Source organism: Eschrichtius robustus, chromosome 5 (assembly GCF_028021215.1).
Source record: "Eschrichtius robustus isolate mEscRob2 chromosome 5, mEscRob2.pri, whole genome shotgun sequence".
Taxonomy (NCBI): domain Eukaryota; kingdom Metazoa; phylum Chordata; class Mammalia; order Artiodactyla; family Eschrichtiidae; genus Eschrichtius; species Eschrichtius robustus.
In genome coordinates this window covers 1,471,814-1,486,606 of record NC_090828.1, presented here as the reverse complement: position 1 = coordinate 1,486,606, position 14,793 = coordinate 1,471,814, and the positions used below count along the sequence as shown (strand labels likewise).

General features: G+C 45.4%; 1 protein-coding gene across 5 annotated transcripts in view; it reads right to left on the bottom strand.

Annotated features, from left to right (window-relative positions):
* NDUFA10 (NADH:ubiquinone oxidoreductase subunit A10) overlaps positions 1-14,793 on the bottom strand; it is a 63,398-nt gene that overhangs the window by 28,226 nt on the left and 20,379 nt on the right. For 4 of the 5 annotated variants that reach the window (XM_068544105.1, XM_068544106.1, XM_068544109.1 and 1 more), the window contains exon 9: positions 10,647-10,755. In XM_068544105.1, coding sequence (XP_068400206.1) covers positions 10,647-10,755 — 109 coding nt within the window. Of the gene's footprint in view, positions 1-10,398; positions 10,516-10,646; positions 10,756-14,793 lie in introns of those variants that run through there. The other variant, XM_068544107.1, reaches the window with a different exon arrangement.

Sequence of the window (14,793 nt, the reverse complement as noted above, 5' to 3'; positions counted from 1 at the left end):
TTCGATAGGGAACACTACCGTACTACCCGGGCCCTGGGTGGCTGAATCCACGGACACGGGGGAACCACAGACCGTGGATACAGAGGCCCGCCTGTAAGTTATATGCCCCCACGTTGTTCAAGGGTCAACTGTATAAACTTTTCACGTCGTCAGTGGAGTTTGGCTAAAACATACTTAACATTAAAAATTTTTTTCCTAGAAAATGAGGAACCAGGGAAACGGATTTCTACAGACCACTGCCATAAAAACGCACCCCGTCAAGCCCCCTTATTCCAGGAAATAAATGGCCACAAAACACCCTCCGCTCTGATACTGAACCAGTCCTTCTCTAAAAGAAACAATTCCTTAAGATGTTCCCAAACCGCTCGCTCCCTCCCTGCGGGGAACCAACCGGCATCTGGGTGTCTGAGAGACACACCAGCCTCCCCGCCTCACCGGCTGCTCGCCTGGGCGTTTCTAGAAATACGCTCTGCAGCATGGCCAGGGAACCTTCTCTGAGGAGTAACAAACCTTTCCAGCTACAAACAGCTGCAAAAGACACTCACAGAAGGGCTTTATTCATTCGTCTTTATCCCTCACAACACACCTTCTAGAGGGAAATTTGGTAATAACTGTTGCTCATGTCTTTAACATTCAAGAGAAATTCTGTGAATGAAGAAATATAGCCACTATTATTTACATTCTAATTTCAATTTATCATTTTTTAAAATATCAAGCAACTAAATTTCCTTTCAAAAAACAGCATTCCTCTAAATAGTCACATAATTTTTACCCCACAGACAAATATAAAGGCTATGGCAGGCATGGTGACTTCTGGAAAGGGGGAAAGAGCAAACACACAGTGGAGAGACCTGACAGACACACCTCAGCCAGGTGTCAACGTCAACACCAGCAGTGATGCGTCACGTTGATGGTACTTCAACCCTGTGGTCTTTCTCCCCCAAACGCACACATCCAGGCTAATTGTAAGAAAAACACCAGACAAACTCCAATTGATGGACATTCTATAAAACACCTGACCAGGACTCCTCAAAACTGTCAGAATCACTCAAAACAAGGGAAGTCTGAGAAGTCGTCACAGCCAGGAGGGGCTGATGGAGACGTGACAATTGAAAGTCACGTGCTGTTCTGCATGGGATCCTGGGACAGAAAAACGACATTAGGGAAAAACGATGGAAATCTGAATAAGGTATGGACTTTAGTTAGTAATATGTATCAATATTGTTCAGTATTGGTTAACAAATATACCACACTAATATAAGATGTTAATATGGGAAACTGGGGCATATGAGAACTCTCCAGTACCTTCATTTTTCTGTAACTCTAAAACCGTTCTAAAAAATGAAGTTATTTTTTAAAAACACTTATGCATTTTAAAAATTAGATTTCCCCAATCATTTAAATATTGATTAAAAATTTCAACATTTCTAAACATTAAAATTGTAAGTCCAATATAGTATTAATAGATTCCCTTTAATGCTCACAGATTAAAAATAAGACAAAACTTAACAACAATGAAAAACTGCCAAATAGCCTCCCCGTGTCACTGGGTAAAATGACTAATATGTCCAGCTTCTGGTGGACTAGTGCAGATCAAGTCCCCTCCCAAGCCACCAAGGAAAACGGACAACATATGAAAAAAAATCTGTGCCGAGACTTCAAAGGCAGGGCGGTTCCAAGGCCCCAGGAGAGGAAAGCAAAAAGGGTGGCTGCAAGGTGACTGCCTCCCCCCAGGGCCCCGCCCACTCTCACTGGCAGGACCCTGAGGGGCTGAGCCAGCCCTCAGCAGGGAGGGGACCGTGGGGACAAAACTGCAGGTCAGGACCCACCAAAGAGAAGGGACTCTAGTAAAAGTGCTCCATCAGGAAGGGCAAACAGGAAATACACCAGACCTCACAAACCTCAGCGCAGTGTCCCCTGGCTCGGCTCCTGACGGACTCGGGAGTCGGCCCTACTAAAACGCTGCCAGAAGACAGCAAGGACAGCAACAGCAGCCTCACGCTATCTTTACAGTTCTTCCAAAATAATGACTGGCATTTTAAAAAACACCAGCATACCAAAAAAGATTAAATGTCCCCAAACGGAAAGGACAGAGGGAGAATCAGTTTAAACAGATGGAACAGAGGTCCAGATATTACAGTTACCAGATAACTTTGTGATTAATATGTCAAAGAATTTAGATAACAAAATAATTTCAACAGACAACTCAAAATTATAAAAAAAATGGAAATTCTAAAATCAAAAAGGACTACAATTAAAGTTAAAACTTCAAATATAGAAAATACATGTCTAGGAGCAGATTGGGAAGAGCTGAAAAGAGTAGTAACTTCGAAGACAGAGTGAAGAACATATCCGGGCTGAAGGTCACAGAGAAAACAGAATGAAAGATACAGAAAAGAGGGACACAGAACATGGTGAAAAGGTCCAACATGTGGTCAGGTGGAGCCCAAGGAGAGCAGAGAAAACGGGGTGCAAGCAATACTGAAGAGGTACTAGCAAGACTCTTCTAAAACTGACAACGAATATCAGCCAAAGAATGTTCTGAACTACAAGCAAAGTACACAAAAAAGTACAGACGCACACACCCCCAAGACAGTGTAAACGCTCAAAACCAAGTCAGAAACACCACCTAAAAACAAAACAAAACAAAACAAAACCTTGCCAGAAACGTAGGAAAACGATCTTCAAAAGAGGTTTGCACCTACATGGGTGGGCAGCAGGACACAGCAGAGGCTGGGGAAACACCAGTGGAAACTGTGGAAGGAAGAAGTGGTAGCAGTGGTGGGAACCTGGTGATATACTGGGGGGACTGATCCAGGAAGCAGATGCACTGACCTGAGGGAAGCCAGGCTTCTCACTATCTGAGAAGGACGCGGGCTGGGGGACCGTGAGAACGAGCCTTGTTGTGTCACTCTGGAACTGACGGTACTGATGTGAATTCACAGCTGTCAGTATACTGAGGGACAGAAATGAATATAGATGTATACGGATAAAACAGAAATCTGTGAGTCCATAGTGATATAAATAAATAAATGAATAAACAGAGAAGAGAGAGCATTTCTTTATAGCAGAATAGGAACTAATAATGTAGAAGGAATGATAGAATTAGGAAAATTACAATAATCATTAATTTAGCCAAGAAAATCAACAGATGCTATTTACTGGGTCAAGGCTTGATGAGAAAATGGATAGTTACATAGTTTCAAAGCACTTCCCCTGAAAACACTTATTAATTACAAGAAGTAAAAGAAGAACTTTACAGCGAGGACACTATCTCAGTCAAGTGATCAAAGTTAATAGAAACAGTGATGGGACAAATAGGAACCACGTGCTACCTGATAAGATGTAATGAGTTCTGTGACCTTCCTACAAAAAACACATGAAAACTAAGTCTAATCATGGGAAAACATCAAACAAATCCAAATTGAAGGATATTAAAAAGTAACCATCCTGTAATCTTCAGAAGTGTCAAGGTCTTGAATATCAAGGAAAGCCTGAAGAACTGATCAGATTCAAAGATTCTAAAGAGACAAGATAATTAAATGCAACACATTTTCCTGGATTAGATCTTTTTGCTTTGAAGAACATTACTGGGACAAGTGATTAGCCTTGAACAAGGTCTGTAGATTAGAGGTAGCAATGTATGAATGTTAGTTTCCTGATTTTGATAGCTATATTGTGGTCACGTAGGAGAATGTCCTTGTTTATAAGAATTACACATTAAAGCAGTGGTTCCCAAACCTTAGTGCATATCAGAATCGGCTGGAGGACTCCTTAAAATAGATTCCTGGGCCCCATCCCCAGAGAACCTCATCCAGTAGGCCCCGGCTGGGGCCTGAGAACTTGCATTCCTCAGGAGTGCCCAGGTGATGCCGATATGGGGACCACACTCTGAGAATCTGTGCATTAAGATGTTTGAAGATAATGGGGTATAATGATGACCACTTACAAAGGTTCAGAAGTTATTTTTCTATTCTTGCTATTTTTGTAAGTTTGAAAAATTCCAAAATAAAAACTAGAACAAATTAAAGACCATTTTAAACAATAAGGGTGAGAATCTGTTGTCAGCAAAGCTTCCTCAGACAGCAGAACTATGATCCTACGTGAAGGTATGGAGACCAGGGAGGGTAAGGGCAGCAGCAGGGCAGCCATGGGCCAATCTGCATGAACTGACCGCATAAACAACAACCACAATGTCCCGAGGGCTTAAAATACACGAAGAATTACGACATATGACAAAAACAACACAAAACACAAGAGTTGGGTAAACGGAGTTAGAAGTGTTATGAGGTCCTTACAGTGTTCTGGAACTAGAGAGCTACTAACTTATAACAGAAGTTAATAAATCAAGGATGAATATTGTAATTACCAGGTTAGCCACTAAAAACTATTAAAAGAATGATAACTAGTAAGCAAATAGAGGGGGAAATGGAATAAAAATGTTAAAAAAAAAAAAAAAGCCTCTTAATCCAAAAGAAGGCAAGAAAAAAAAGACGACAAATACAAAGAACAGATAAGAAAAATATAAAACATGTAGTAAGATAAGCTATTTAAACACAAATGTATCAGTAATTACACTAAATGTGAATGGACAAATATTCCCAATATTTAGACTGGACAAAAACTAAAGACATAACTGTTTTCAGGTTAAAAGGCATCCACTGAAAATACAAAGATACAGAAAGAATGAAATTAAAAGATGCAGAAAAAGCAATACCATGCAAATGCTAACCAAAGGAAAGTTGTAGACACTACATAAGTTTCAAAGAAAGTAACCTTTAAGGTAAGAACCATGACTAAAGTTAACTGGGAAAATTTCATAACATATAAAAGGGTGACTCTATTAGGAATGTAGAGCAAGTCTAAATTTGTGCATGTCTAATAATACGACCTCAAGACACACACAAAGCAGAACTTGACAGAAATAAAGGAGGCAGAAACCCACACAGAGTGACAGATTTCCAGACGCCTCTCACAGCAAACTGACAGAAGAAGGAAACAAAAATCAGTGAGGATAGAGACAATCTGAAGAATGTGATCAAGAGACTTCCTTTCAATGACGCTACAAGAACCTTGCACACAACGGGGCAGAGTAGGTCTTCTTCTCAAGGACCGTGAAACATCACCAAAATGACCAATGCTCAGCCAAAAAGTCAGTCTCAGCCACGTTCCAAGAACAGAAATCATAAGACTGTTTCTGACTAGAGTGAAATTAAGCAAGAAATCAGTAACAAAAAGACAATTAGAAAGATTCCAACTGCTTTTAAATGATCCAATATAATTTGAATTCGCACACTGGTCAAAAAAGAAATCAGGTTAAAATAGAAAATATTTTGAATTGAAGGATAATGAAAACATAATATCAAGAATTATGAGATCAGGACTTCCCTGGTGGCGCAGTGGTTAAGAATCCGCCTGCCAACGCAGGGGACACGGGTTCGAGCCCTGGTCCGGGAAGATCCCACATGCCGTGGAGCAACTAAGCCCGGGCACCACAACTACTGAGCCTGCACTCTAGGGCCTGCGAGCCACAACTACTGAGCCCACGTGCCACAACTACTGAAGCCCACGCGCCTAGAGCCCGTGCTCCACAACAAGAGAAGCCACCGCCATCAGAAGCCCGCGCACTGCAACGAAGAGTAGCCCCGCTCGACGGAACTAGAGAAAGCCCACGTACAGCAACGAAGACCCAATGCGGCCAAAAATAAATAAAATTTTTGAAAAATTAAAAAAAAAAAGAAAGAATTATGAGATCAAGTTAATTAAGACAAATTTGGAGGGCAATGTGACCAGCTTTACACGCATATATTCAAAAGCAAGACAGGCTGAAAATCAATGATCCACCCACTCATACTAAGAAGATAGAAAAATAGCAAATGAAAAGGAAAAAATAAGGAGCAACAATCAGTGAATTCGAATGTACAACAAACAATACCAAGCAAGAAGCTAGTTCCCTAAATGACAAACTTCTTTCAAGAGTAGGAGAAGGGGACAGCCGTCACCATCAGATGTGATCTAATTAAAAACATTAAAAAAGGACACTTTAAACAACTTAGTGAAAGAAATTAGAAAATTAGAAATGAGGGCAACTTCCTCAACAAACACAACTTTCAAAACCTAAGAAGTAACAGAATATTGAACATTCTGCATCTATTAAACAAATCTATAATTTAAAATATTTCAACATAGCTCCAGCAGTCAATCCTTCTAAACACTGAAAGAAGCAGTAATAACAATCTTAGGCAAACGCTTCCAGAGGATAAAATGTGAGGGTCCCACCTCAACTTAGTGTTTGATAGCAGCATGATCCTGATAATAAATCTGACAAGGATATTACAAGAAAGAAAAATTACCATCCAATATAAATAGAAAAGTCCTAAACTAAATATGTGAATTAGGTTCAGCTACACATGAAGAGGATAAAGCACACCAAGTGGGACTGATCCAGGAAATCAAGGTTGGCCTCACATTAGAAAATCAATCACTATAATTTTTATGACCATATTAACATAAAGAAGAGAAAAACCACCCGTGACAGACAAATGTGATAAAACTCAACACCCGTACTCGACAGAAGGTCCTTGGAAACTACTAATAAAATGGAACTTCCCTAATCTGAGAAAGAGTATCTACACCTAACCCAGGGCAAACATAATATCTGGTGAATTACTGAAAACTTTCTCCACGAGATCAGACAGAAGAGAAGGATGACCACTGTTACAATTTCTATCCAACCATGAACTTAGAGGCACACCCAGTGTATTAAGGCAAGGAAGAAAAACAGGTATAAAGATTAGAAAGAAACAAAACTGTCATTATTTGCTGGCATGCATTTTCCTTTTAATATGGGACTTTCAAATGCCCATTTTCCATACAGATTTAATTTTTGAAACTTGTAGTGTCTCCCGTAATTGTCGTGACGATGGCCTGGGCTGTTGGTTCGCTGGAATTTATTTGCTCTGAGAAGCGTCTCCTCCCAGCAGTGAGCAGGGCCACCTGGGGCCCTCACCCACTCCACGAGGGACAACGTCGGTGCAACTGGGTCTCCTCCACGACACGTCAGGCCACTCCGTCCCCAGGAGCCCTGCTGGACCTCCGGAGCCCCTCATCCGCCCACCCATGCTCGGCCGCGGTGCACGCCCCCCTACCTGGCTACCACGAGGGTCCCGCCTGTTCTGGGTACCATTCAACTTCTCTGGGGTCATTGGGCTCAATCTTCCTTGCTTACAGAGATAGAGATAAACACAAGCTGTTTATAAAGAGACATACATCAACAGAAAAGACGAAATTCCTATGAACAGTCCCCCACTTGTAAAGATAACTGACGAAGTAATAAACACACTGAAGCGTGAGCTCCCTGAAGACAGTGACTTTGGCCCCCTCCGTCTCCCACCCCCTGAACCTCGTGCTCCCCTTCTCTCCTCACCGCAAAGCCACCTCAACTTCACACAACAGTCACACGCTGACGACTTCCAGACCCCAAACCCATTACGGGCAGGCCTCGGAGGCAGGTTCAGGTCCAAACAACACAATAAAGCAAGTCACGTGAATTTCTGGCTTCCCAGCGCATATAAAAGTCATGTTTATGCTACACTGTAGTCTGTTAGGTGTGCAGTAGCATTATGTCTGAAAAAACCACTGTGCACACTTAACGCAAACCTTCCGTCGGTGAGAAGCACAGCATGCACGCAGCGCGATGAAACGAGGGCGACCACCCACCCAGCACCTCCTCTGGGGAATAATGAGCATCTCGAACTTGCCATGGCCAATGAAAAATTCTCGATCTTTCCTGGAAACCTGTACCTCTGCGCCTTCCCAAAGTCTGCCGGTTCCAACTCCAGAGTTCTAGTTCCGGAGGCCAGAAACCTAGAAATCAGCTTCCTTTTCTCCCTTCCCGATACAAAAGTTCAATAGCCTCTGTCGGTTCTATCCACAACCTGACCACCGTCCAAAACGCCTACAAGGACCACCCTGGTCCCAGCTGACGTACCTCTCAGCCCGTATGCCGTTACCAGCCTCCTAGCTAATCTCCCTGCTCCTGCCTGCGCCCCTACTCAATCCATCCTTTAATCAGAAACCAGTACGTTCCCACTACCAAGTGCATCACACAAATCCTTCTTCTTCCCCGTATCCTGCAGAGGACAAGCCAGAGCCCTCACACCAGCCCGGGGGGCCTCCGCAACCTCTTACTGCTTGTCCCTGCCCGCCCTCCCTCCCCCCGCCTCCACGCTCCAGCCCCAGTGGCCTCCTTCCTGCGTCTTTGATGTCTCAGCGGCTGAGCTTCCCTGCTGCCTCCGTTCTCCTCCCCGTGTGGCCACCTCCCCCAGCATCCCCACCCACTGCCCTCACCCCCTGCAGCCTCTGCTCAGCCATCAGCTTCTCAGTGAGGCCTTCTTGGACCACGACCAAGACTTTAAATCCAACTCCCCCAGCTCACAACAGCTCGGCCCTGCCCTCTTCTGGGAATTTGATTTTCTCCACAGCACTTGCCACCGTCACTTAACGAACTCTTTGCTTCACCTTTTGTTTATTTTCTGTTTCCTCCCACTCTGATGTAAGTGCCTGGGAGGTCAGGGATTCTTCTCCGGGTCACGCGCTGCTTTGTTCCCAGGGCCTAGGACAGGTCTGGCGCCTAGTACGCACTCGATACATATTTAGTGGAATAAATAACTGAACTAACGAACAAACGGAGTAAACGCATGAAAGAACAAGATGAAAGCACCTGACGCCTGAAGAACCTGAAACGAGCAGAGGCGGCTACTCAAGTCATCCGAGGGCACCTTGCCCATCAGGTCACAGCTGCATACCGAGTGCACTGCCGCTTACATTAAAAAATGCAATGCCTTTTTTTATTACATAAATTCATTTTAAAAGGAAACTTTATATCAGTAATACGAGAGAAAAGCCAGTACCACTCAACACAAACAGTAGCAAGCATAAGAAAAACTACCAAGACAAAGCCACGTCCCTAAATCCCACTCACATGTGGGTGAGCGCACAATCTCTGAACCCGCCGCCGCCGGTCGCTTCCTTGTTTAAAAGTGAGATCACAGAACGTGACAGAGGCGTTAAAAGACACATTATCAGTAAATCACTACTCTGGTGTAATCAGGAGAATTTACAAGTTAAAAGGGCAATTTATTTATCTGTTTCACAATTCTCTGTGTACCACCTCCGAGCCCCCAGGGCCCGTATATGGACTAAGGGACACCACCAGTTAGACGAGGGGCGCTCGCAGGGCTGAGATGAGGGAGGAGACTCCGCAGGAGCCAGGGCACCCACCCTGCAGGGCCGGATTCATCAGAGGTCACGGAAGGGCTGCAGGCATGGGACAGACTCTGCCGCTTTGGCATTTCAGCTCAGGCGCTTCTGCATTGCAGAGGAGGGCTGGAGGGAGAGACCCGACGCGGAGGAGGCCAGACAGGAAGCTGCAGGACACATTTAAGCAGGACGATGGAGGCCGGCACAAGGCAGTAGCCCTGAGGACAGGACAAAGCCGCCTGCCTGTAAGACGGCCTCGTCAAGGCCCGGTGGGTCACTACGTGTAGGGTGGGGACAGTTACCGGGGGCGGGTCTCCTGGCCTCGGCACCAGCGGCAGGGAGGAGCCATCTCAGCCTCCGGCCTGCCAGCTCCGCTCAAAAAGAGAAAGAGACAGCACGGACGCACTCACACACCCGCAAACATCAGGAAGAACGAAACGCGCCAACGTACTAACGGTAGGTACCTCCGAGTGATACCTTCACAGTTTTATGTACTTCCCCAAATGTCTACGTTTAATAAAACCACTTCCAAGGCCACCAAAAGAACTTACTTAAAAGAAAATGCCAAGTATCTCAGGTAAGAAAGAGAGCAACGGGGTATCCCTGGACATTCGAGCAGCGCAGCTGCAAGCAATATGCAAGCATCAAAGCAGAGAATCACAGTCATGCAAAAATATCTAACTAAGATTTCAACTCACCTAAGTACTGACTGCTCAGCTTGAAGTTCTGATCTAAGTACAATCATTTCACGCCTTCGCCGATAAACAAACACAACCACCACTGACGGGGAAACGGGGCACGTTCTCACTACCCCACTGAGGCCACGATTCTCAGAGGAGGCGCTCACTCACCGGCCAGGTTCCAAGGCAGAACTTGCAATGTTCTCTAAGTTCACCATTCACCATGCTGCAAACAGGTAATTCACTAAAAAGCTACGGAAATTAGAAAGAAGCCCAACAAACACTCGGCCCCGCCCAGCTCCCGCCTCACTCCTGCCCCTCGCCCCCCCGAGGGCTCCCGTCCACCCGAGGACCCTCTACAGAAAGGTCCCTCCTTATGGAGGATGTACCGTGAAGGGGAAGGCGACGCCAGAAGTGAAATCTGACGTGAAAGGACGTAGAGGAAAGCTGAGGAAGAGAGAAGGTTCCCACGTCAAGACAACACGCTGACCCGGAAGGCTGCCCGCGGCACACACGGCCCAGAGGGGCAGCGCCCTGCGCACGGCCCTGCCTTCCGAGGACCTGCGTCAATACACTGATGAAGGGGGAAAGGAGAACTACCTCAGTGAAAACGGAGCTCTCTCGCTAAAACACACAAACAGAAAGCATTCTTCAGAGACGTGACTTTGTGCCAGTCGTCTGAGAGCCGGCACTCGAGGGCCTCACCTCCGTGAACTCATGGAAGACCCGGTCACTCTGGTGAGCGCCGATGGTGATCTCTGGGAGATAGACAGGGATGGTTGTGTAATTCAGCACCTCCAACTTGTTCTGAACCCTAGAAGATAAGGCAGATATAGTCACACTAAACATCAAAGTGAATATAATAAAATAAGCTATCAGGCTGATTTTTTAAAACGTCCATATTAAAAAATTCATCCATGCATTCCCGAGCAGTCATCTCAGAAGCCAAACCTTCCCCCAAAGACCATCTGGGCTGTGGGAGCTGCTCTTCTGAAACCACTTCCAGAGCCAGAGACGGGGTCTTTCAAGAGTCTCATGGCCACAGGTGACTCCCTTTGGGGACGGACACAGTTTTGAAAAATAAAAAAGGAGCCGCAGTGTGCTTTAAACATAGGACTACCAGGAATACAAAGCTAAACACAAACACCACATGTCACAGTGCCGCGCGCGTGGTCTGCTCTCATGGAAAATGTGCACATTTAATGACTCTTGGGGGAAAGAGAGACGAGCAACTCTCCTGCATCTCCACCCCCCCAACTCGCCGCCCCGCGCGATGCCCACGCCGCCTGGGGGGCCGATTCCAGGAGCGGAGGCTGATGAGGCCTCCGTGGAACCGGAGGGCAGGGCTGGGGTGAACGGCCCCGCAGGACGGCCTGCTGCACCGCTGCTTATAAACGTCTGCTTCCCTGCTTTTCTTGGCACCGAGAAACACACAGGAGAGGACACACGCCTTGCTTCACCATTTTATTTTGAATGCTAAAATATTTATACTTTGTTATAACTTGCTTATTTTAAATTAAATTTAGTCAGAATATAACCACTATACTTGAAGATAAAAAGCATTTTGAGTGCTTTTAGGAAAAATTGTTAAAATAAAGTTTCCTTTCTTAAGGGCTCAAAACAAAGAAAATGATTATTTTAAATGGCCCCTTTCCCATTAATGACTTATAATGGCAGAAGACGTTTCTGTCTGTAATGGCCCAAACGGAAGCTCTTTAAATGGATCTGGCTCTCAGCCGCGTTGTGAGGACACGCCCAGGCCTGTCCCCTGCACCCTGGGCAGACTCGGCCGCAGTCAGAGCCGCCTGGCCCCAGCCCAAGCCCGGGACGCTCGGCCCTCTCCCATAGAGGACCAGAGCACTGAGAACCTGCGACAGGGTGGATGTGACTGAACAGGAGGCACAGGCACATCCCAGGGCCACCGTAAACGCTGTGTCTGTGTCACTCGTATGACAACTAGTAACCCAATAACTAAACATCGCTCCAAGCAAGCACTGCTGCGATATCCTGCATATGGCTATAACGTACATGCTCAAACATGAGAATTTTTTCTCAGTTTTAACCGTAAGTAGGTTATAGAATACCTTTCGTCAGCATGTATCAATAAAGTAAAGTACATATTTATTTTTAACACAAATAGAATTATTCTATACTTACTACAGCAAGTATAATTTTTAAAGTGATCTCACCATAAACAATTTCAACTAAAAATGAAGTTTATATTTTTAAATGTTAATAAATATCAAAGTGGGGTATGATTTGATTTTCTCTGTGGTTTGAAAAACCTAAAACCACCCTGAGGAACTGGAAAGCACAGACTGGCCCAGGGGCTTGTGTGTAATATACACAGCAACAGCGCCATCTATGCGTAATTTGGCAGAATTACAGTTTACACACAACCCGCCCCCCCCCCCCCCCCCGCCACTTTCAAAATGGGTGTATCTTTGAACAAACACCTTCAAACTGCTTTTGAAGATTAAAAAAATAATCTACAGTGACTGTTCTACCACTTACTCAAACTTGGATAAACTGCTCCTTCACTTTCTGACTACCAGCTTAAACGATGACCAAGAAGAGCCCGTGTGTCCCGTGTCCGGTAAACCCCAAATCTCAGCCTCCAAAAACTACGGACACATTCCAGATTGAAGATAAGGGAGGAACGAAGACAACAGGAAGCCTTTTATGACTCAGGAGCAAGCAGCGGTGAAAGGAAACATTCTGTTCACAGAGCACTTAGTTTAATTAAGAAGATTCCAAACCCGAGCACACGCTCTTCACATCACAGGCCAAAGAGCCCCCGTAAGAAGACAGAGCGCCCTACAGTGTGGTCCACAAAACGAAGCGCTCTGCCACATAATTCCAAAACAAAAGGGTGAGGCCAAGAAGAGAAAGAAAAAAAAAATAGTAAACTATGACTTATGACTCGAACTGTGTTTCCCAATTAACAGAATGCTTATACTTTCTCCTAAAACATGTCCAAAGCATATTCTTTAGTTTCTCCTGAATTGCAAAGTTCTGCTTGAAACCCTATACTTCTGATACCAAACTCATACCCTGCAGTTTTTGTAGCACTGGAATTTCCTGTTAGAAAGCCATCCTCCAGGAGTCTTAGAAACACAAGTCGCAGTGATGAAGCAGCAAGGGCGAGAGGGGAGCCCAGGCTCTGGAGGGCGGGAGGAAGGTGGGCGCAGTGGAGGCCTGACTGGTAACAAGTCTCCAGCACGAGGATGAAACCACCAGGGCGGCACCGGTCAGTTATGGATTAAGGATACGAACACAAAATGCCATCAAGGTTGGGAAATAAGCACTCACACGCACATAATTATACACCACACACGTTCGGAGATGGTACAAAAATGTCCTAAACCAATAATTTGGTCAGGTTCTAGACAAAATGAGAATAACTGGTAAATGGCATGTTTACCATAATTATCTTAGAAAATGGTCATAATTTTCACTTGAGCCTCCCAAATTAAGAAATGGTACTTAAATGAAAATAAACACAATTACCATTGTAAACCATTATGAAATATCCTTGGGAGGCAGAGGAGCAAAAAACTGGGAGAAGGAAAGAACAATACCATTTATTTCAAAAATAATTAAAACAATTGAATGCCGTAATTTGTAAACTGTGAGGGAATGACAGGCTCCCTCTCCATGCTCTGATATCAACATAACCGAATAACTAATAAGACTATGATCTTAAGACGTGAACTTTGGACATGGTCTAGCATCTAACTAATACACATTCCAGAGTACCTTTAGAAATTACACTGTACTTACTACCCGTGGAAGGAGTGGAAAAGTCATCCCACATTGCCCAGTCTCAGCAAGATGTCAGGGTGCCAGGACAGTCACCTTTTTGTATGTTTTTCATGTACTCTGCCCCGCAGTAGCTAATACTAACAAGAATCACATATAAATCCACATAAAACGACAGCCGGAAAAGTTAAGAGAAGGGTTCAAGTAGAAAAGAAGGTGAACAGAGCGAGGCTTAGGAGAATGCTCAGATCTTTGGGTAATTCCCGGGCAGAGGGGGAGGTAACGGATTCAGGAGACTGTCTGTATCCTGATGGAAGAGGTAGAACCAGATGATTAGGACTCTGAATTATTTCTAGGAAATGAAACTTGGGTTTATGCCTACACCAAGATATGCCACTGAAGGATTCTGAGTAAAGAAAGAACAGGGTCACTGTGACATTTTATGAAAATTAACCTGGCGGGCGTAGGCACAGGGGACGGGTGGGATGAAGAAATAACTAACCAAGGAGCGGAGATCAAACCCCAAAGAAGAAGAGTCACCGGAGACCAGCACCACCCTGAGGGCGGGACCCAGGGGAAGGTGAGGGGGCAGTAGGGAAAAGGAGGGTTCAAGCAGATGACCCCAGGGGAGGAAGCAACGACCCCACCCGGACTCCAGCCGAGGCCGAGATAGGAGGGAGGGCACAACAACGGAGACCGCAGGAGGGCGCGGCGAGCTGCGGGCTGCGTGGCCCGCCACGGCTCCAGGACCTCCGCGGGGCAGTGCTCTTGGAGGCCCGGTCCCCCACCTGCAAGAGGACGGGAGCCTCCACCAGGCGGAGTGCTGTGGACTCAGGAAACGTTTCTCAGACACCTCCCAGACACGGTGTCGACGTGACGGTGTGCCCGTGATCGGGCTGACACCTCGGGCTCTCAGCAGAGGGAGAACACCACGCAGCAGTGCAGGCAGACCTCATCTCGCGTGCTCTGCTCTACCGCACTGTGCGGACGCTGCGTCTCTTACAAGCTGGAGGCATGTGGCAACCCTGCGTTGTCAGATGGTGGTTACCATTTTTTAGCAATGAAGTATTTTTTAATTAAGGTATGTACA